The sequence below is a fragment of the Cygnus olor genome, chromosome 14, assembly GCF_009769625.2.
Source record: "Cygnus olor isolate bCygOlo1 chromosome 14, bCygOlo1.pri.v2, whole genome shotgun sequence".
Lineage (NCBI taxonomy): Eukaryota > Metazoa > Chordata > Aves > Anseriformes > Anatidae > Cygnus > Cygnus olor.
In genome coordinates this window covers 20,084,779-20,106,968 of record NC_049182.1, presented here as the reverse complement: position 1 = coordinate 20,106,968, position 22,190 = coordinate 20,084,779, and the positions used below count along the sequence as shown (strand labels likewise).

The window sequence follows — 22,190 nt, the reverse complement described above, 5'->3', positions numbered from 1 at the left end:
ATTTACGATTTCACCCCCATAAACTGCAGCTCCCTAAATGAAGCTCGGCTGTCTGGGGCTGTGAGAAACTTCACCTTCAGCAGCACCTTCAGAGGTAAAGCCTTGAGGAGCCAGTTCTTCTGTTAATTAATAATAATAATAATAACAACAACACAACAATGAAAGGCTTTTCATTTTCAAAGCATTTTATGGGCACTAACTAACTGTTCCTCGCCACTGCCTGCATGGCAAAGATGGGGAAACTGAGGCAGGGGCCACTGCTTCCTCTTGGAGCCAAGAGAGCCCCCCTGCCCCATGCCCTCCGGGGCAGCAGACAGCGGCAGGACCCTTGGGGGTCCCATCACCGGGATGTGCCACATCTGCGCCCCAGGGAGCCCCAAAGCCAGCCCTGGCAGCCAGTGGTGCCTGAGCCCACGCTGCTGGTTTGGCTGCTCCGCAAATCCCAGCTGAAAACCGGCCGGGTTTGGTGGCCTGTGGGTGCCCCGTGCCCTAACCACAGCCCCCGAGGTGACAGGTTTGTGGCTTGAGAGGAAAATGGAGCTCAGTCCAGGAGGGGAGACCTGGCTGGGTGCCTCCGGCTGTGCAGGAGGGTGCGTGGGGCAAGCAGGGCTGGGCTGGCTGCAGCCTGGGCACGGGGGGCACAGGAGGGGCTGCCTCTGCTCTGCCCAGCACTGCCAGTGCCCCAAAAGGGGGAAAATCTGGAGCTGAATTGCTAAAGCGTGCTTAACATTTTGGATACTGCTCTCCAGTGCTAGCCAGGCACGTGTGGACCCTTCTCGTGTGTCCCTCAGGGCAGAGGGCAGCCTGGTGTCCCCAGGGGGGCTTGGTTGCTGGCGGGGGGGGCGGGGGGAGAAATTGTCCCGGGGGGGCAAGAGCGCATTGCAAGAGGTGCTCCCCTCCTTGCAGCACTGTCCCCACGCTCTGCCAGCCTCCCAGGTCCGGGTGTCCCCCAGTGTCCCTGTTAGGGGGGACAGTGGCCGCGCCAAGGAGGGGCACCAGGAGGGAACGGATACGGAAGGTTTGGGGAGATGCTGGAGCAGGGGCAATGCAATGGGCCACTGGGTGGGGGGGGGAGGGATATGCTTGCCCCCTGGGTGCTCTTACCCAAATCGCAGTTTCCAAACCCAACGCGCTCCGGGCGGGACATGCCGGGTGGACGCGCTCCAGGCGGTGCTACGAGGGGGGGTCCCCGCAGCCCCCCACCCCCGGGCCGGGAAGGGATCCGGGACCGAGCCCCGATAGCTCCCAGCCCCTTTCCCGGGGGGGGGACACACCCGCCCACCGCGCACCTCCCTCCCCGCAGCCCCGCGGCTGCCGGGCGCTGTCCCTGGGGTGTGTGGGGGGACCCACGAAAGCGGCGGGGGCGGCCCGGGGCGGAGCCGTGGAGGGCCGTGCCTTGCAGTGCCGGTGCTCGGGGCTGCCCCTCGCCGAGGGAGGGGCGGGCTTGGCGATTGGCCCCCGCCGGGAGAGCCGGCCCCGCCGCCGGTGCCACTCGGCATCCCGTAGCTCCCGGGACGGCTGCTGCCGCCCTCGGCTCCGCACCATGGACAGGCAGAGCGGTAAGGGGCCGCGGGACCCCCCCCGCACCCGCCGGGAACGGGGGCGTGGGGTCGGTGCGGGAGAGACTGGGAAATGAGACACCCCCCCCCCCGCGCCCCGTGTGCGTCCCTGCGAGACCCCGGGGTGTCCTGGTGGGGTGCGGGCTGGGGCTGGGGCCCCCCCGTGGGTCGGGAGGGTGAAAAGTCACAGCCTGGCATGGGAGTTCATGGGGTGTGAGTGCCTGGGGGGCTCCGTGGGGGAATTGGTGGTCCCAGCAAGCAGGGTGACCGGTTCCATACAGAGCTGCTGGGACCCTGAGAGTTTCCCCAGCTGGGGAAGGTGCCGGTGGTCTCTGAGGGCCTGATCCCCAGCCTGCCCTCCCGCACGAGCCGGTGGCATCGGGCTCATGTAGGAAAGGTGCCGGCTTTCTGCTGGGGTCGGCAGGTCCCAGGGGGAGTAGGGGGAGGCTGGGGGTGAGGGGGTGATGCTGCTGCTGCTGCCACCGAATGCTGATCTAGGAAGGATGAGCAGGTGGTGGAGGGTGCAGCACGGGACTCCTGGCCCCTGGGTGCTCTGCATAGGTGCTGTGGCAGCACTGCCCTTAGGTGACAGCGGGGGATGAGGGACATCGCTCTGGCTCTGCAGGACAAAGTCCTGGGTGGCTGAGGCAGGGCTGTGCCTGCGACTCGGGTCAGCACCAGCAGGACCTGAGGGTCAAGAGTTCCCCTTCCCGATGTAAAAGGATTGGGTGGTGTTTCCGCAGTGGAAACGCAGTGTGAGGAGTTCAGCTCTCGGGATGCAGCTCATGGTGGTGGTGCTCAGAGAGCAGTGTCGGGGCCCAGCAGCCCAGGAGGGGACGGGGACAGGGACAGCCTTCCCCCGCAGCTGCAGCTCACCCTGCACACCAGCCCCAGGACGTTGGCTCTGAAGGAGGCTGCTGCTGCGGCAGGGGGGGGCACTGACAAGTGACACATGGTGCCAGCACCGTCCTCCAGGGTCCCAGGGGACCCACTGGTGGGCAAAGGGGAGAGCAGAGCCTCATCTGCCCCCCTCTCTTGCTGTGTGAGCTGCTGGGCAGCCACCCCCACCTGATGTGGGATGTTCCCATGGGCTCCCAGGCTGTGGACCCCTCTGTGGGGAAGGGCCGGGGGTGCCAGCACGCTGCTGAGCCCCTCCTGGGACTGCAGGGAGGCGGACATGGGCATGGCGTAGGGCTGGCACGGAGGGGCCCGGTGCCTGAGCCTGCAGGGCTGCCTGCAGCCCACCGTGCCCTGCTCCCTGTGGGCTTCCCCTGCTTCTTATCCCCCCTGTAGGTGCCTTCTATGGTAGTGGTGGAGGTGCCTGCCTGCTTTGCTTGGAAAGCTTGTAATGAATTGCTGTTGGCACCTGTATCGCTCTTTGCTAAGATAAACCTCCTCCAGCCCCACTGTGCAGCACCCAGAGCTGCTGGATCCCTCTGGGGTGCTGGCTGTGCAGGGAGGGCAGGAGGGGCTCGGCGGGCAGGAGCCCTGTCCCCAGGTCCCAAGCTCTCCTCTCTCTCTGGCAGCCCCTTTGTTCACCTGGAGCCTCGCTCAGCCCCGCGTGTGCCCTGACTTGCTCTTGCTCTGTGATCCTCCAGCTCTGTTCCTGCTTTCTGTTTTCTGGCTGAGCACGGTGCCTTGCCCGCAGGCTGTGCAGCGAGTGGAGTGCCGAGCGCAGGCTCACCATCAGTGCCAGAGGCTGTCGGCAGTCACTCCAGGCTGTAGTGGTGGAGAAATGCGTATGTGCCTGCATTTGGGGAGATGCTCAGTGCTGTGAGGCTTTGCTCTAGCAGGGTTGTGTTGCTTTTCCTTGTTAGTGGCACTTCCCTGACCTTTAGTGCCCGGGGAATTTAGGTCCTGCACCAAACTTATCTGTGGTCTAAATCTAGCAAAGCCAGCGGAGATATGTAAGGGATAAACTTGGCTCCAGCTCGCCCACAGGAATGGGGAGGCATCGGGCTCGGCAGGAGGGCGCCAGGATCATTCTTGACCTGCCGCCTGAAACTGGGCTGCAGGAATCCTGCCCGCTGGAAGGAAGGGGGCGAGCAGCAAGCCGGGGCCAGCTGTTAGCGCCGGGCAAGTGCCGAGCTCCCCCCCCGCATTGCAGCCATTCCTTCCGTTGGGAGCTGAGCTGCCCGGCACCGGCGGTGGTGCTGGCAGCCTGTTTATAGTGTGTGGGAAGGGGCTGAGCTTTCCTTGGGCTGCCCTGGTCCCCCAGGTGGGCAGGTGGCCCCGGGGTGCTGGCACCAAGCGCAGCAGGCAGGCAGGGTGTCGTTTGCCTGGCTCGTGCCGCACGAGGTTAGCGTCCTGCAGCCAGCGACCCTGGGGACTCTGGTATCGCAGTGGGCTGTCTGGGAAACCTGCCTCTTCCCAGCGTCTACTCTCGACCTGGAAATGCAGTTTTCCGGTGGAAATGTGCTGAGTTGAGAGGCCGACGTGCCCCACGCTGAGGTCCTGCATCCCGCGTCCCAGCCCGGGGAAATGAACGTGCTGTAAGGGTCTGAAACAGTGTCTCCTCCTGAGCAGCTGGGAGGCCCTTTGTAGAGGAGGTCAGTGGGTGAAAACTGGGCTCGGCCAAGATCTGCCTCTTGTTAGGTAGCCCAAGTAACTAACAGGGACACGAGATAACAACCTGCAGAACCAAGGCTTGAAGTGGTGCTGACATCCCCAGCCTCATGTTCCAGCCCCTTAACTCTTCCCTGCAACCAGCTGCCATCCCATCTGGTCTGCTGAAGTTCCCCCTGATGGACAGGTACCTCCTACACGGGAGGAACCCTGTTTTTCCATTAAAATTAACATCAAATCCATCAGTCCTATATAATATCCTTAAATGCCCCCTTCCAGGGCAGCTTGGTTGGAAGATTTCCCCAGGATCTCTGCATTGTCCCTGCCAGGCGCAACCAGCCCTGGGGCCGGCACCCCCTGCCTGGGCACCCGGGATGAATGGCACTGAGCCCTGCCACCCGCGGCAGCGACAAAAGCCTGGCTTTCATCATTCCCAAGCACTGAAAGTCGTGGCCTTCAGGGAGCTCAAATCCCCCCGCAGACACCACGCTGATGATCTGCAGCCTCTGCGGTGGGGCAGGAGGAAAATAAGTTATTTGTAGGTCCCCCCCAGGCGGTCGGTCCCGCAAGCCCCTTCGATTTTTGGATTTGATAAAGCCTCCCAGCTCATCAAAGGAGGGCTCTTTGCCAGGCGGGGGAAAACACTGACATTTTCGTAACAGTTTGGAACGAAAACAGACCTTTGCAGGGAGGAGTTTCCATTCTCAAACTCTCTTTTTTTTCTTTTTTTTTTTTTTGAAGTGGGTTTCATGTGCCTGTGGTCCTGGGAGTGATAGGAAGGAGGGCTGGGCCACGCTGGCGTGCTCTGATCACTGGCAATTAGCAGGAGAGCACCTGGGGGAGCAGCTTCAGGAATGGCTTTGGCTTTCTTCTTTTTTTCTTTTTTTTGGGGGGGGAGTGGGGGTAGTTTTGTTTTGTTCTGTTTTTAATTTAAACCCATCAGGCGTGATGATGGGCAAACATCCCCTTTCTGGCTCGCTGTCTGGTGGGTTCTGCCTCCCATTTCGCACAACCCCAGCATCACCTTATGCTTTGGGAAACAGGTCGTAAAGGGCAAAGCCAGGAATAGATGTGCAGGAACAGGTCTGATAGCTGGCTTTTTTGTGCCGGAGTTAAAAACAGGTACAGTAAACCAGTCCAGGCACCGCCAGAGCCATCAACAATAACAGAGCTGTCGCATCTTCCCCTGTGCCCGTGCTCGCCAGCTTTCCCACTGTGCCAGACCGGCCATCATGGCTCCGTGCCCCTGCCCCGAAGGGGTTTAAGGCGATCGGAAATGCCGCGGGCTGGTGGCCTTGCCGCTGCACCTGATGCTCCCGGAGCTCGCCAATGGGAGGAAACGGAAGGGCTGTTCTCAGCTGAGCAAACACGCTTATCCTGCCCTCCGAGGATCCTCCGGCAGCACGGCCCTGGCCCCTGAGCACAGAGACCCTCTGCTGTGCCCCTTTTTCCCTCTGCTTCTCCTCAGTGGCCCTCCCAACAGGGATGGGGAGAGTGGCCACTGAGCTGGTCCCTGCCCAACCCTGGGGTCTTGGCATGGCTGGCTCTGGGGTGCCCTGGGTGCTGACTCCATGGGGATATTTCCCCCCATAGGTTTTTTTCTACCCCTGTCAGTGTTTTCTCCTCCCAGTGCCTCTGGAAAGAGGTGCCTGCGTTGTGTGACACAGCTGAAAGCATTTGGAGAAGGGGAGCTGGCTGGTGGCTGTCCCCTGCTCCATCCTGTCTTGTCGCTGTGTCCTCCTCTGCCTCCCCAGGGCCAGGCATGACATCCCTCTGTGACCTCTTATAGAGGCACCTCTGCCCCGCCTGACATCTTTTGGACCATGGTTTTGGGGAAAGGTGATGCACGGGATGCAGAGTACAGCCTTTTGGGATGCAGAGAGCTTCCCAGCCCCATCAGGATGGCCAGGATGTCCGTTCTGGAGATGGAAAGAGCCCACCCCATCCCTCTCCTGGGGCCCCTCCCGGTGTCGGGGGGGATATCACCAACCTGCTGCTCCCTGCCGGCTGCAGGGCTTGCTTTGAAGAGGCTGCTGCCAAAATTTTGGTTGGAAAAAGCATAGTTTATTCTGGGTCCTGGCTAATCCTAACATCTCTCCTCTGGCTGAAGCTTGTTTTTACACATTACTCAGCAGGTCTTGCCCCTGCCTGACTATTCCTTTAAAAGGGCATCTCAAATCTCTCGTTTTCCTTCATTATTTAAACACGTTCTCAGCCAGCAGCCCTTATCATCCTCAGCCGCTGGCCCTGCAGAGCATCCCGCAGTACAGCCACTTCGCCTCGCACCCAGTCTTGCAATGTAGCCTGGAACCAGTGAGCCCAGTCCTTGTATGCTTGCAGAGCTGATTGTGTAGCTAGTTTTGAGCTGTGGCTGGGAACAACTTGTACCTGGTTTGGGGATCCCCCGGGCTCAGGGGTCCTTCCCAGCCTGGCTCAGGAATACCCCACACAGAGCAGCCGTGCCTGTGTGCCTTTATTTGCTCGGCGTCTTGCTTCGCTCAGCGGTAAGAGGGCCATATAGAAACCACCCCCTCCTCCTCTGGGGTGGGGACAGCTGCAGCCTCTTCATTTGGGAAGACGAAAGTTTGCTTTTAGTGAGCTAAAACAAACCACCGCAATCCTCTCTAGGAGAGGGAGCAATGTCAGCAGAGAGGGAGCAACCCCCAGCCAAGGAGCCCTGCTGCAGCACGGGGCACTGAAGGGTCATTATCTGCATTGGTCGCAGATGTTTGGGGTGATTTAATCAGCCTGTTAATTATTACCTGCACAGCTCGGGCTTGTGAAGCCACTCTGCTGTGGCAGGAGCTGCTCTTAGGGTCAATGTGGTGGGAAGGGTAGTCTTGTTCAGGGCACCTGGAGGCTAACTGGCGGTGTGAAAGGCACTGCAGGAAGGATGCACGCTGGTGAGGGCTGCCCAGCAGCACCCATCCTGCCGGGCGATGCTGAACGAGGCACACGCAGGGCTGGGGGATGCGTGGCTGGGAGCACCGCTCTGCCCTGGGCTGGGCTTGCTGCTCAGCTGCTCCCCTCCAGGGTCACTGAGAGCAAGGCCGCCAGATAAGGCTTTCAGCAGAGCTATTTATACCAGGGGAGAGCTGCTGCTGGCACATAGCTGCGCCAGGCACAGGACCAGCGCTGAAAGCAGTGGACAGGGAGGTGGCCAGCACAGCCTTGAGCTGCTGGCCATGTTGGGGTGCGTGTCGAGGAGACACAAGGATAACAGCGGCTCAGCAGACACAGCCGGGGCAGCCTTCTGGCTCTTTCATCCCCCTGGTTGCTCTCTGCCCTTCTCCCAGTGCTGCAGAGGGAAAGAAGCCGTGGGGCCCTGTGAAACCCACAATCTCCCTGCTGTAAGATGAGCAGCCGGGGTGGCTCTGCCATGGGGGACTCACTGTCCCCTTGAGCAAGCAGGCTTCACCTTAACCTCCCAGGGCTGATTTTCCGAGATTATCAGCTAAGGTTCTTAATTACTGTGAGGTCACGGTGAGGCACTCCCTGGGAGGTGTGTGTCCCTGCCCTACCTGATGCAGCCTGGCTTCACGGGGTCCTGGGGTCTCTGGGCGGACGGGCTCCCCCTGGGGCACAAGGGGCAGGCCGAGAGGTCGGAGGCACCTCATGTTCTGCAGCGCTCGGGGATGCTGTGGCACCTGAGCTGGGAATGAATGGCTGGAGGAGAGGGGATGCCTGCCCAGGGTGCTTGGTGAGGGCATAAATCGCTGCTGGTGGTGGCTGGAGAGACGAGTACGGGCTCCATCCACGCAGGAGCCAGCCCAAAGCACTCAGGCTCCTGCTGCCGGAGTTGGAAGTGGAGGCCGAGGCACTCCCTGCATCCGCCCCGCTCAAGGGGCCCTTGTTTCCAGGGAAGAAATGATTCACGGGCATCAAGTGGCCCCTTAGCAAATCTTCCACTGTTATGGGATGTTTCCAGAGTTTAAGTGTGATAATTAATGGCTGGCATTTCTCTCAACCCCTCCATGCGGGAGCATGCCAAGCTGCTGGGCAGGAGGGGTACTTTCCTGCCTGATTTCCTCGCCCGCCAGCACAACCCAGCTGATCCCGTGTGCCCCATGCCACTGGGCGAGGATCTGCGGGGCCATCGGGTAGCGAGGACATGAAGGGACAACGCTGGGAGCCTGCCTGCCATGACGCTTCGTCGCCAGCCCCACGCCTGCCTCCTGTCCGTGGCAAAGGAGCTCCGTGTGAATGGGAGCAGCCCCTTGACACCGGGCTGGGGAGGTGCGAGCAGAGGGTCTGGGGTCCCCGCCTGTGCCCCGTTCCCCATCCCGTACCCCCCCTCTCTTTATGGCGTCTATAACCGGGGCTATAACCATTTGTTTACCGCCGGGGGCGGCTCTAAACAGTGCTCCTCCGCAGGCACAGCATCCTGCGGCCCTGCCCGCGCCAACAGGAAGGATTTATTTTTGCTTGGCTTTTATTTTAGCTACAAACAATGGCAGTTGCTCCCAGCATCCGATTTCCCCCAGCCCCCCTCGCCCCCCAGCCTCCACCTGGCGCAGGAGGAAGCGTGGCTGGGGCTGGGGGGGGGGGGCGGGATGGCAGAGCTGTGGCTGTGGGACGGAGTGCTCTGCAGTAATGTCATGGTGCCGCTGGCTGGGAAACTGCACCTCCCCCCCGGGGCTCTCTTCTGGGCTGTGAGTGCCGAGCAGCTTTGCTTTGCGACCCCACCTGTATTGTCCTATTTCTGTGCCTGCAAAAAGCTGGACTGTGCACCAGGAAACTAATGCATCAGCTTGGCTGGAGCATCTTCCTCCTCCTCCTCCTTCTCCTTCTCCTCCTGCAGGTTGCTGGAGCAAGACCTGCTTCCTGCTCCCATGACAGAGCAGAGGCTGGGGAGGGGGAGGTGGGCTCTGCAGCTGCTCCCAAACCCTTATCTCCGCCCGGGATGCCTGGCTCCCCGAGTGGGACGCACTCCCAGGGTCTAAAATTAGAGCTGGCCTGGGCACAAGGTGGGGAGAGGCGGTGGAGTGCTGCTGTGGGGAGGGGATGCAGCTCCTCTGCCAGCATCCCGCTTGGTGCTGCCCCTGGGGCACGTTCGATTGACGGAGGAAGCGCTGCCTCCCTGTCCTAGCAGCAGCAACAGCCTGGGGCCGTTCCGCAGCTCTCCCCGTCCCAGGGGTGCTGCCCTGGGTCTCCCCCAGCCCAGCTTGGCTCACGCTAAAGCCATCTGTTGCCGCTGCTCCTGGCCTTCCCGGGAGAGGCTCGGGGACCTCTGCCCCCTTCCCATCCCTGCTGCGGTGCTTGGAAGTGCTGGAAGTGGGGAGCGGGGTGCGTGTCCGTCCCAGGGCTGGTGCCGCTCCCTCCGCTGGGATGTCTGTGTCCAAACCCTGTGCCTGGTAAAGCGGGGTGCTCCCACGGGATTCAGGGTGTGGGAGAAACCCCTGAGGCTCCCGACAGGTGGGACCCAATTGTCAGCGCTGGAGGTGCCCTGTGAGCGAGGCTGTGGCATGGCAGGAACCTGGGGTCCCTGCGGCCCCCTTCACCTGCTCAGTGCTCCAGTGCTGTACCACCTTGTCCTGCAGGGCCCTATGACATCCTGCTGCCACCTTCATCCTGGGCTCTGCATCCCCGGTTGTGCCCTGGCACAAAGCACGTGCCCACCCCACTGGCACCTGAGCCCCTGGCCCTGCTAAGGCGCCCATCGGTGCCATCCACAGCCCGTGGGTGATCTCTCCTGGCTTCCTGCAGCCCCCGTTAACCTCAGCTGGGCTGGGAGCCTAACGAGCGCAGGAAATTAATTCCTTCCCTTCCTCCGCTCCCCCAGGCACAGGCTCGGCTCTGCGAGCCCGCTATGGATCACAGGCCCCTTTGAGCAGCTCGCCCCCCCCCCCCCCCCCAGCTCTGGGGGCATGTTTGACAAGGGAGACACTGGACGGCTCAGCTGGGGGGAACAAAGGAGCCTTCAGTGCTGGCCTCGCTCGGCTTCATGCACCCGCGGGTGAGCTCAGCGAGCTGCAATGCTGGGCGGTGAGCCTTGCTTAGCAGCCATTCTCACCACGTGTGTGCACGGGGGTCTCCTCGCCCCTCTGGCTGTGAACACCACCAGCTTTGGGGTTATTAATAGGACCCCGCTCGCCCTTTTGGCCCTCAGCTGGTGCAAATCCCTGCCATGGGGCTGGGGGCGGCGGTGGGAGATGTTGTGTGCATGGCAGGGGATGGGGATGCTCGTGGCACGATGGCTGTGGGAAGGTGGCGTAGGGCATGGGCATGGTCCTCATCCCCCTGGAGGAATGTGTGGCCAGCTGAGCTGGAGCAGGATGGTGGGTGTCTCCCTAGGTGCTGGGTGGACAGGTCTGTGTCTTGTTTTTTGTCCCAGCAGCTTCCTTGCTAGCCCAGCACCCTGCCAGGTGCTATGCCCGTACCCAAACCAGGCAGAGGAAGATGTCTCGCCTCACCTGGAGAGCACTGCTGAGCAGAAGCGTGCAGCACTCTAAAAACATCTCAGGGAGCATCTGCCCCTCTCCCCTCCCTTGCTGCCTCTGCAGGGTGGTGAGGTGAGGGTGATGGGAGCTGAGCACCCCCCCCGCTCATCACACACTGCATGCCCTCAACAGGTCCTCCCCGGAGGTGTGCGCTGGAGGGGGCAGCACGCAGAGCAGCAGCAGGACCCGGGTCCCAGGTCTGCTGTTACCAACTCCAGAGCTTGAGCAGGAGGCCCAGTCCCGCTGTGTGTGCCCTCTCCATCCCCGTGGGCTGCGGGATGCTGCCAGCTCCCCTCCTGGGGGCTACCTGCCCCTGGGGTCTGCCCACAGGAGGCTGGTGCTGGCAAAGCCGGCTGTGCCAAAGGGCTGATGCCGGTGTTTAGCTTGGTGCTGGGCAGGGAGGAGGAAGCAGAAGGTCTGCAGAGATAGAAGCCCATCGGCAGGAAGAGGCTTTTGAGCTGCATCCTGCCTCATCCTGGGGAGGCAGTGCTCTGGGGCCAGGCACGCTGTCTTCTCGCCTGGGGGGCTCATCTTGGCCGGGTGCTGATCTGCATCATCCCACTCACATAGGGCTCCCCTTCAGCCAAAAAGCTTTGAAAATGCAGTCGTTTTTACCGAGCTGCCAGCCTGCTGCACCGGCTCTGCCGGGGACTTGCTCGTGGGTTGAAGGCAGGCAGGATTTAACAGCAACTGTCCCTGCTGTGCCACCAAAATGCTGGGTCAAACCAGGTTTTGCTGGGTGCCAGGCGGAGTGGATGTGGTGTTTGGATAAGGCCCAGCAGAAGCTCATTATGAGCATAAGTAACGAGGATCCAACATCAGCAGCACCACAGCACCCTGCCCTGGCCCTGGGAAATGTCCCCTCGCTGCCGCCCAGCTCAGCATCGCTGGGCAGCCAGCTATGGGGCAGCCAGCTCTTCTTCTGAACACCCCCGCTGCCTCCCTGGTGCTCGGCTCTGCTGCGGCCTGTGCTCTCCCTTCCTCTTTGCCAAGCATCCCCGTCGGTCAGCATGTCTGAGCCTCCTCTGCGGTCACCTCTGGTCTCTTCCACTGTCCCTGGGGACCCATAGCCAGCTGCACAGCTTCCCCAGCTGTGCTGTGATGATGCTCAGCAGCTGCCAAGATCTTGCTCATGCTTGCTTTGGAAGAAATAGCAGATGATTTTTTTTTTTGATTTTTTTTTTTTCCCACACTCCATAGCCTCCAGAGCTGCAGGTTTGCTGGAGCCCCTGAGCCCAGCCTCTCAGAGCTGGGCTGTCTCAGGCACTGGATTCTGCAGGTGCTGCCCTCCCTCCTCGCCAGCACACCGAACACTGCATTAAGTGATAATTTTTTTGTAGCCCTGCTCTCTTTTCCTGCCTTTTGCTGGGTTCTCCCCATTTATCCTGCTGGTTTCTGGCTGCTGGTGGAGTTGCGGGGTGCTGCAGGGCGGAGGAGCTGCTGGTGCTGGGCTGGGGAGTGTCCCGGAGTGGCACTGCCAGGTGGCTCTGGAGGTGGTGTCTGGATGTCCTTTCCTTCCTTCCCTCCGTCAGCACGCAGCACAACGATACCCCGCGGGGAGGACAGAGGGGTGGTTTTATCTGCATGGAAGCACTCACGTGCTGAGCCCTTCGATGGCAGCAGCCTGCAGAGCTCGTGTTTCCATCGGCGGGCTCAGCGGGCTGCGTGCCGGTGCCTGGGTGAGTGTGCGTGCAGAAAGAGCACGTGTGCGCTTGGCAGCCATGCAGGGGTCTTCCACGTGGTCCAGCCCCTTCTGCCTCGTCTTAATCCTCTTTGCTCACTTATTTTAGCACCTCTGGTATTGCCCTGGCCAAGCGTGCATCGCATGCCTGGCTGTGAAAAGGGGAGAAATGTCCCCAAGGCACAGGCTGATGAAATTCCTGAGCTTGTCCCAGTTTTGAGCTGGATTTGTTGGATTAAAGTTGGATTAAAATGTGCCAGGCCACCGGGCTGGCTCGGGAAGTGTCTCTGTCCTCCTGCTCCCCGCTTCCCCATGTGCTGGGGGGCTGCAGGCGAAGCCCAGCACCTCAACCCCCCCAGCTGAAGGGCTTTTCCCTGCTTCCCCCAGTGCTGGACCAGCTCCTTCCTGAGCTCAGCGTCCTGCTCAAGCTGCTGGACCACGAGTACCTGAGTGCCACCACACAGGAGAAGAAGCTGGCCGTCTCCACCATCCTGCAGAAGCTGCAGCCACCTGCAGGTCAGTGTCCTGCTCCCAAGGGACCTGGTGGCTGCCCTGGTGGCAGTGCATCCCCAGCCTGGGACCACAGATGGGCCCGGCCCAGCAGGGCAAGGAGAAGCTTATTGAAGGCACAGATGAGTTTCCCTGCCTGTGCGCCTGCTGCTTCCGTTTCCAGTGCCCAGCACCACCCTCAGGGTGCTTTGCTCCTCTCTCATGTTTCTGGCTCTCTCCTGCTTCTCCCCTGGGTGCTGGCATCGGCACTGCTGGCTGCCCCCTGCTTCTGCTGGAAGTGCTGCCTCGCAGACGCCCTCCTGCTCCCAGTTTCTGCTGAGCACAGGGATTTCCATGGGAAGGCAGAGGGGCCGGGCACCCAGAGGCTTCTGGCCCTCCCTGGGGGCCAGCAGTGTCCCTGGGGGCTCCTCATCTCCTGCCCCCACAGTGTGGTGCAGCCTGCCTGGCCGGGAGGTGATCTGGGACCTCGGGTGGGTGATTTTGGGAAGGTGCTGGTGCTCACCCGGCCGTCCTGCCCGTCTGTGGGCTGAGAGCTTCCCCCTCGCCCCCAGGGAAGGATGCGGACTTCATGTACGTGAACACGGCCTCCCTGAGCAACGGCACCAGCTTCGTGGAGTCTCTCTTCGAGGAGTTCGGTATGTGTGGCCATCCCGGGGCGATTCCAGGGTCTCACTGGGTAGGTGCTGCGCTGGGCTGGGTCCCAGCTGGCAGTGGGGGCACTCAGGGGGGACAAGAAGGGTGGTGAAAGCTGCATCCTTGTGCCTGGGGACTGCTCCCTTCACCCTCAACGCTTGCTGCCAACCCAGACTGTGACCTGCGGGACCTCCAGGACATGCAGGAGGAGGACGGGGACACCGGCGATGGCGTTGGCTTGGAGCTTGCGAGGAGCCAGCCAGCAAAAACCGTACGTCGGTGTTCCCACCTGTGAGATCCCTGCTCTGGCACAGGGAGGTGGCCGTGGCTGGGACCCATCTCCATCCCTTGCCACCACGGTGCCCGCTGGCCCCTCAGGGCCCTCTCCACTCATGCTGGTGGGGTTTCTGCCGCAGGTTCCTACAGACCCTCCTCCACCACTGCCCACCACCCCCCCCACCCGAGGATTACTACGAGGAAGCGCTGCCCCTGGGCCCGGGGAAGGCCCCCGAGTACATCACCTCCCGCAGTAAGTCCCGCTCCCAGCTGCACCCGCCTGCCCCCGCCGCCCTGCCCGGCCGAGCAGGGCCCTCGGCAGCGTGCCGGCTCCTCCCAGGGAAGGAAACCGCCCGCACCCTCCTCTCCTGCTTCCTTCCCATCCCAACACGCTGGTTGTGCAAGGAGTTGTTTCCTCTGGCTTGGCAGGGAAGGGGGTGATGAGCTGAGGTTGGAGCCATGGAGGGAGCGATGCTTCGACACCCCTGGTGTCTGCATGTGCTCGGGGCAGGTGTGCTTCACTCTGCCCCGCATGCAGGCTCATGCACAGCCAGCAGCCCCAGCTGCCCTCTGCTTCCTCTGCAGACAGCTCCAGCCCCCCCAACTCGATCGAGGATGGCTACTACGAGGACGCAGACAGCAACTACCCCGTCACCAGGATGAACGGGGAGCAGAAGAACTCCTGTAGGTACCCGGGTGCCTTCACCTGGCAGGGGACAGAGAGCTTTGGCAAAGTCCAGCCCCGAGATGTGGGCTTGCACCAAGCCAAGAGGAGCTGTTGGTGTGCCCGGGGGTGAGATGTGGCTGTGCCTGCGCTGTGGTGCCAGCAGGATGGGGACGCACTGGGCCTTTCTGACCCGCTCCTCTCCGGTGCGCCAGGCAGCCATCTCCCACACCTCCGCTCTCAGACCCCGTGATGTATTTTGGCATATCCATAAAACCACTGCCCCATACCCCGCTAGGGAGGTATAGGGCAGAGAGTCAATGCATGATCCTATATTGAGGGTAGACGGCCTCATCCAGCCTTTGCAGGTTTGAGGCTTGCAAGGAAATAAGCCAGCCCTGAGGTTTGAACAGGTGCACCTGGGAATGGCTTTTGGCATGCAAAAAAGCTCCCCGGGACAGGGAGCTGCTTGGGGTGACATGCCTGCTCCCTTCCAGACAATGACTCGGATGCCATGAGCAGCTCTTACGAGTCCTATGACGAGGAGGAGGAGGAGGGGAAGGGCCAGCAGCTGACACACCAGTGGCCGTCAGAGGAAGCCTCCATGAACCTGGTGAAGGACTGTAGGATTTGCGCTTTCCTGTTGCGCAAGAAGCGCTTCGGGCAGTGGGCCAAGCAGCTCACCATCATACGGGACGGCAAGCTGCTGGTGAGCCAGGAGCTGGTGGGGCGTGAGGGGTGGGGCGAGACCCCCAGGTGCATTGGAGGGAGGTCAGCCCCAGAGCAAATAAAGATAGCCATATCCAAACCAAGACCCTGCCCTGAGGCTGCGACTGCCCTGCAGTGTGTGCAGAGGTTGCTGTTGCTTCCCTTGCAAGCAAATGAAGGGCTCCTCACTTTTGGGATCCCCTTGGCTAGTGGAGCAAAGGGAGAGGGCATCCTGCAGCCCTTGTGTGACTGTGTTGCAGAGATGGAATCTGTGCCGCTGGCTCAGGAGCCTGCAAGGGCCCCGTCTGGGCATGGCTGCGGGAGAGGCTGAACCCTGAGTGGTTGTCTTTGCTTCTCCCAGTGCTACAAAAGCTCCAAGGACCGGCAGCCGCATGTGGAAGTGCCCCTGGGCACCTGCAATGTCATCTACATCCCCAAGGACGGGCGGCGCAAGAAGCACGAGCTGCGTTTCTCGCTGCCGGGGGCTGAGGCGCTGGTGCTGGCCGTGCAGAGCAAGGAGCAGGCTGAGGAGTGGCTGAAGGTACCGCCGCTGCCCCCCTCCACCCACAGCCTTCCTCAGGCTGCGATGGGGAGCGGGCTGCCCTGGGGAAGGGGAAGGAAGGGGGCTTTCCTCCGTCTCTTATCAGCCGTGGGGATGGCTGGCCAGCCGCTTCCCAAGCCTTGGGCGTCTCCCGTGCTGATAGCCCGAGCCCCTCGCCGGGGAGCGGGGTGGGGATGTTTGCTCTCCTCCTCCTCTTCCCCATGGCCCTTTCCTGTCTTTGTTCTGGGGTGGGAGGCGGGGAAGGGACTGGCTCTGCTGCCGAGCCCACAGCTGGGAAAGGGGCTGGGAAAGGGGCTGGCCATGCCTCTACCGTGGGGAGCTGTGCCATGGGGGGCCCTGAGGAACGCAGAGCCAGCAGGACAGTTGTGTGACTTGGTGCCTGAATCCCTCACGTCCAAAATTTCCAGACCCTCTGACCATCCACCTTAACAATGGTTGAGGTTTGGAAGGGCCAACCTGGGTGCAAGGCCCCAGGCAAGCAGGGTTTGTGACCCAAGCAGGGCTCGCCATCCTGTCCTCGTGGCGGGCAGCAGGGACAGGTGCTGCAGAGCCCACGGCAGCGCTCCCCGTGGGCCAGCTGGGCTCGGGCGGTGGGTGAGCTTGCACTTTCTCCATAGGTGATAAAGGAAGCAAGCAGTCCAGGAGCAGGCGCGATGGAAGCCCCCACATCCCCAGTGATGCCCTGCAAGATGGACCTGGATAAGGTGACGCTTTCTGGTCAGGGTGACAGGGACCAGCCAAAGCACTGTGTGGGGCTGGTGACCAAGCCTGGAGAAAGCGAGACCAGGAGGATATCCTGAGCACTGAGCTCCTGGTGCTGTGTAGGGAGCCCTTCCTATCCTCACAGCAGGTCTGTGGGGCTCACGGGGCTCCCCAGCACCAGGGGGACATCCCAGCCTTGTGCTGGAGGGACAAAGGCCATGGTCAGACCGTGGTCATCGCTTGGGGCTGAGCAGAGGGGCGCTGCTGAAAGGGCACCTGCCCTGCTCCTCCCCGCAGAGGCTGTCGCAGGAGAAGCACACCTCCGACTCGGACAGCGTGGCGACGGGCGAGACCTGCTCCCCCATGGCCCGCAGGGAGCCCTGCGAGCATGGTACGGCCCCACGCCCCCTGGGACAGGCTGTCCTCCTGTCAGGTGCACCGCACCTCGCAGCATCCATCCTGGTGTGAGGGGGGTGCTGTGATGTGGTGTGCATGGCTATGGGGGCTCTCCCCCTTCCAGGGAAAGGCAAGAAGAGTGGCTTGGCTGACCTGAAGGGCTCAATGAGCCGGGCGGCAGGGAAGAAGATCACCAGGATCATCAGCTTCTCCAAGAAGAAGCCTTCCCCCGAGGACACGCAGACCTCCTCCACTGAGGAGGACATCCCGTGCTGCGGTTCGTGGGCACCTGGGGCACAGATGGGTCCTGGGCTCCCTCCTGGAAAGCCTGGCTCTAGGGGGGCAAGCAGGGGGTGAGGGGCTGTGGGGGGAGCTCCTCTTGAGCTTGTGGAGAGCTGGGACACGCCCTGGGGACACTGAGGCACAGCAGGACCGGTCTGCCCATAAGCAGGGAGACGTGCCCTAATCCCTGGGCAGTCCCACCTCATAAGGTCCCAAGGTCCTGCTGTGGGTGCCCGAGGTCCTGTCATGGATGCTTAGACCCTTCCATCGGGTCTGTGCTCCCCAGGCTACCTCAGCGTCTTGGTCAACCAGTGCTGGAAGGAGCGCTGGTGCCGCCTGAAGGCCAACACCCTCTACTTCCACAAGGACCACACCGACCTGCGCACCCACGTGAACGCCATCGTCCTCCGGGGCTGCGAGGTGGTGCCGGGGCTGGGCCCCAAGCACCCCTTCGCTTTCCGCATCCTTCGCAACGGGCAGGAGGTGACCGCGCTGGAGGTGAGCTGGGCACATTGCCTCCCGTGGGGACGTGCCCTGGGGATTGCCCAGCTGGGGGAGCACCTGCTGTGATGGTTAAAGCCTGAATGCACCCGGTGCCTTGGTTCCCCTCCTGTGCACATCAGTGAAGCCCAGGGATGCAAGGGCATGTCCCCAGGCCTTTCTCTCTCCTGCAGGCAAGCTGCTCAGAAGACCTGGGCCGCTGGCTGGGTCTCCTCTTGGTGGAGACAGGCTCCCAGACAGCGCCAGAGGCCTTGCACTATGACTACGTGGACGTGGAGACCATCGCCAACATCGTGACGGCCGTGAGGCACTCCTACCTGTAAGGCTGTGCGCCACTCTGCGGGGGCTGTGCTGGGCTGGGGGTAATGCTGGGATGGGGATGGGGGAGAGGTGGCAGGTGCCAGGGGAGAGGTGGCATCCCAGGGCTGGCATATCCTGAGGCAGGGCAGCTTGCCTTGGGCAGGATTGGAAGTGGAAGGTGTTTTAGTAACGCTGATGAAGGACCTAAGGGATATGCGTGCTCGCATAGCACAGGGTGGGCACTCAAAAGCAAAGCTGGGTCCCTGCCCAGAGCTGGGAGAGCAATGTAGGAAGAGCAATGAGATCAAAGAGCCCTTCGGGGGTCTGCCAGGGACAACCTGGAAAGGAATCCAGTGGCAAACACCCGTCCCTCCTCCCGCAGGTGGGCCAGCTCCTCCCAGGACAGCCGGCCAGACTCCTCCCGTGTGGTGTATGATGACGTTCCCTACGAGAAGGTTCAGGTGAGCAGGGCCCAGGGGCTCGCTGTGTCCCACCGCTGTGACCAGGCTACAGGAGATGCCCTGGAGAGCCTTGGCAGGTTGGCGCAGCCCTGCAGGAGTTTCGGCACGCTCTCCCATCCCCACCGCAGGCCCAGGAGGAGCCAGGGCGGCCGTCAGGAGCCCAGGTGAAGCGCCACGCATCCTCCTGCAGTGAGAAGTCACGGCGGGTGGACCCGCAGGTCAAAGTGAAGAGGCACGCGTCGAGTGAGTGGGGGGCTGCGAGAGGGGCCTCGGAGTGGGGCAGCAGGCTGCAAACCTCCATAGGGAGACCCCGGTCCCTGGGAGGGGGCTGTTCCCACAGGGGGTCCCAGGTTGAGCTGCGCCAGGCCAGCAAGACCACGGGAGGTGTCCACGCAGCTGGGGCTGGGCTCAGGTAGGACGTTCCTGGGGACAGAGTCGTCCTGAGAGGCTCTCCTTTGTGCATGCAGACGCCAACCAGTACAGGTACGGGAAGAACCGGGCCGAGGAGGATGCCAGGCGGTTTCTGACGGAGAAGGAGAAGCTGGAGAAGGAGAAAGCAGCAATCCGCAGTGAGCTGGTGTTGCTGCGGAAAGAGAAAAGAGAGCTGCGGGAAGCCATGAAGGGCAGCACAGGTGGGTCAGTGCCACCTGGGTGCTGTGACCAGGAATGCTCTAAGGCACTCGGGTGTGGTGGGAAGGGCTGGTATGGGGACACCACGCTGGCGGCATGGTGGTGGCACTTGTGGCTGTGAGCAGAGCTGGCTGCAGTGTGCTCCTGGGCCAGCAGCCCCATCTAGCGTCCCACCCAGGAGCATGGGTGGCTTCTCGGTCCCCACAGCCTCTGCCCCGGGCCTGTCCATGCAAAGGTGCTGAGCTGGGCACGCTTGTGCAAGCAGGGATGAAGCTGCAGGACCTGGAGCAGCGGGTGGCGGTGCTGGAGGAGCAGTGCCGGCAGAAGGAGGAGCGCCGCGTCGACCTGGAGCTCCAGCTGACTGAAGTGAAGGAGCGGCTGAAGCAGTCGCTGGCAGGAGGGCTGGCCCTGGGGCTGGCTGTGACCGGCAAGGCGGAGAATGGGGTGCGTACCTCTTCTTCCTCACTGCCGCAGCTCTGGCTTCACCCAGCAGAGGGGCTTGGGGCAGTGCTGGGAGCAGCATGTGGGGATGAGTGGACACCCCTGATCTTTTGGTGGTTAGAGGTGGGAAGGAAAGCGTTGATTAGGCTTGGCCACGTCAGCTTTGACTTCATGACAGGTTGTGCTTTCCTGGCATTCCCTGTTTCATGGGTCTCCTAAAGCCTCCTTCTCCTCCCCCTTTTCCACAGGAAGCTACAAACAAGCCAAACGGGAGTCCCCCTGAGCACTTGGTCCCTGTCAACTGTGCAGCCGAACTGAGGAAGAGAAGCCCCTCCATCCTCCCTGCCAACAAGGGAAACGTGCTGCGGAAAGCCAAGGTCCTGCTTCACTCTCCCTCTCCACCCCTGTCCCCCAGGAAATCTCAGCCTTTCATCCTGTCCCTGTACTTGGCCATGAATTTTGGGGATTGTGGGTGCTCCCTACTCCAAAAGCAAGGGGTGCTGCCAGGGTCGCCTGCAGCCAGGCTGGTCCAGCTTGGTTGGCACTGGCTGCTGGCATGAGCCCAGCCTGCAGGGAGACCCAGGAGATATGCGGCTGCGTGGGCAGGGGTGACAGCATCACCTCCATGATGCCCAGGGCAGCAGTGACCTTGCCTTTGAAGATGCTGCGGTGTTCCAAAGCCCCCCAGTAGGGAGGGAGGCCCTTAGAGGGCTCAGTGCTCCCTCCTGCACCTCTGATGTCTCATCACTCTCTTTTTTCCCTTTCTCTGCAGGAATGGGAAAAGAAGCAGACTTAAGCCAGGCTGTGGCAATGCCTGCCAGGCCCCTGCCAGACACCGGGGCTCACCGAGGAGCTATGAGCCCCCTTTGTCCCAGGCGCTGGGAAGGCACGCGGGGACAGGCGCCCTCCCTCGCCCCTCTGCTGCAGCAGCATCTGCCGCGTGGGCAACACCACAAACCATGGGGAAGGGGGCGGGAAGGGGATTTGGGAGGCTGGGGGGGGAGAAAGGGGAGTCCTTTGTGGATCAGGGCCACATACTACTGGGAAACCCACATCTGGGGGAGCCACATGTGGGGGCAGAAGCTCAGCACGAGGTGTGTGCCCATGGTGGCATGGAGAGCATGGGGGACTGGCAGTCGGCCACCAGGCGCTGTGATTTACCAGGATCAGCATGTTCCATCCTGGGGATGCTGGAGGCCAGGCTCACACTTTCCAAAGTGACCATGGACTCTGGGGATTTTGGCTGCCTCAGTGTTGGGGTTCACGAGCTGCTCAGGACCTGACCTTCCGGAGACACCCACCACTCGCCCTTCTCACTGCTCTCGGCTCCGCAGGGCCTCATCTCAGGGTTCCTCGTGTCTCCAGCTCACTGTGCCTCTACTGAGTACCCTTGCCCGATGTTTCTGCATTGTCCTCCAGGCAATAAGGGTGAGGGCACATTACTTTGGGAATGAACAAAGCTCAAATGTCAGCATTTGAAAGCAAATTAACAGCAGACACCTTTTCAACCTTGCTAAACAGCAAACAAGTGCTGGGGCTGAGGCTAGAGGCAGCCCAGCTCTCTCTGCCCTGACCCCATGCCATTCAGGGGGGTAGGAGAAGGGCTGGGGCTGTCTCTGGGCCATTAATACACAGCATCGCTACTGCTGTCAGACATAGTTTGCCAAAGCATGTCGTCAAAATGGAGCCAAGGGAAGTTTAAAAATAAAAAATAAAAAGTGCTTTCAAACAAGGGGACTGGAACAGACAAGAGAAATGGTGGAAGGTGATTTAGCACAGGCAGAAACAAGGGAGAGGAATAAAAAGGAAAGGCCCAGGCTTTTGTGCCAGAGACAATGGAGCAGGCCCATTACCCATTTGTGCACGCTACTGCCACAATTAACCTTTGCAACTCGCTCTTTCAAGGCCCCCTTTTTAGTAACTAGATAAGCAGCTTTTAATAAAAACGTTGGCACTGGTACGCCCCTTCCCCTGGCTGTGGGAAGCGAGTTGGCTACATTACTCCTGCTTGTAATGAAAGGTGCCAGGACGGTCTGGGGTGGCCTGGGGCTGTGCGTGCATGCTGCATCCACAACAACTGCCATGGGCAGCCGGCTGAACCTGCCGCACGCTGGCTCTGTTGGTGACCACAGGTTCAGAGCTGTGAGCTTGGTGTTTGGCTGCCTGGACATGAGGTACGAGGAAGCCCCGTTCCCGGCCCCGCTCGTCCTCTGCTCAGCAGCGGCATCGCCACACTGCCTGTCACTGTTCCCGTCCTCCCCATGCCCCTGATGCAGGAGGAAGCTCAGTGTGGAAATGGGTAAAAAACCTCTTGAGCATTGAGAACCTGTGCAGCTCTTGTAGTGGAAATGGGTCAAACTCTCTTGAACATCAAGAGAAGCATAGAACCTGGGCCGCCAAGCAGGAGAAGCAGAGCTGCTCCACCACCACTTTGAAACCATGCTTGCCAATTTGGAGGTTAAAAGCACACTTGGCCAAGGTTTACTATTATTAGTATTATTATTATTATCCAGTTTATTCATTATGAGGCCAAAAAAAAAAGTTCCTTCCTGCTTGGGTGGACTACAGACCCCAATCCTTGCCCATGAGGCTCTGGTGACGCCGCACCTCGAGTGCTGTGTTCAGCTTTGGGCCCCTCACTACAAGAAGGACATCGAGGACCTGGAGCATGTCCAGAGAAGGGCTATGGAGCTGGTGAAGGGCCTGGAGCACAAGTCCTGTGAGGAGTGGCTGAGGGAACTGGGGTTGTTCAGTCTGGAGGAGGCTCAGGGAAGACCTCTCTGCAATTGCCTGAAAGGGAGCTGGGGGAGCTGGGGTCGGCCTCTTCTGGTAGATAAATAGCGGTAAGACTAGGGGGAATGGCCTCAAGTTGTGCCAAG

General features: G+C 61.2%; 1 protein-coding gene across 1 annotated transcript; it reads left to right on the top strand.

Moving 5' to 3' along the window:
- The first annotated feature begins 1,460 nt into the window (after positions 1 to 1,460).
- Positions 1,461 to 21,269, top strand: AFAP1L1 (actin filament associated protein 1 like 1). The gene is given in 21 exon segments (XM_040573234.1): positions 1,461 to 1,559; positions 8,108 to 8,360; positions 12,633 to 12,761; positions 13,307 to 13,390; positions 13,562 to 13,659; positions 13,805 to 13,837; positions 13,839 to 13,917; positions 14,250 to 14,348; positions 14,826 to 15,037; positions 15,398 to 15,577; positions 16,216 to 16,302; positions 16,598 to 16,691; positions 16,821 to 16,973; positions 17,265 to 17,476; positions 17,653 to 17,798; positions 18,162 to 18,240; positions 18,369 to 18,483; positions 18,708 to 18,872; positions 19,136 to 19,314; positions 19,560 to 19,688; positions 20,084 to 21,269. Coding segments are annotated over 20 exon segments (2,391 nt in total). The 5' UTR covers positions 1,461 to 1,559; positions 8,108 to 8,266; the 3' UTR covers positions 20,108 to 21,269.
- Positions 21,270 to 22,190: the final 921 nt, after the last annotated feature.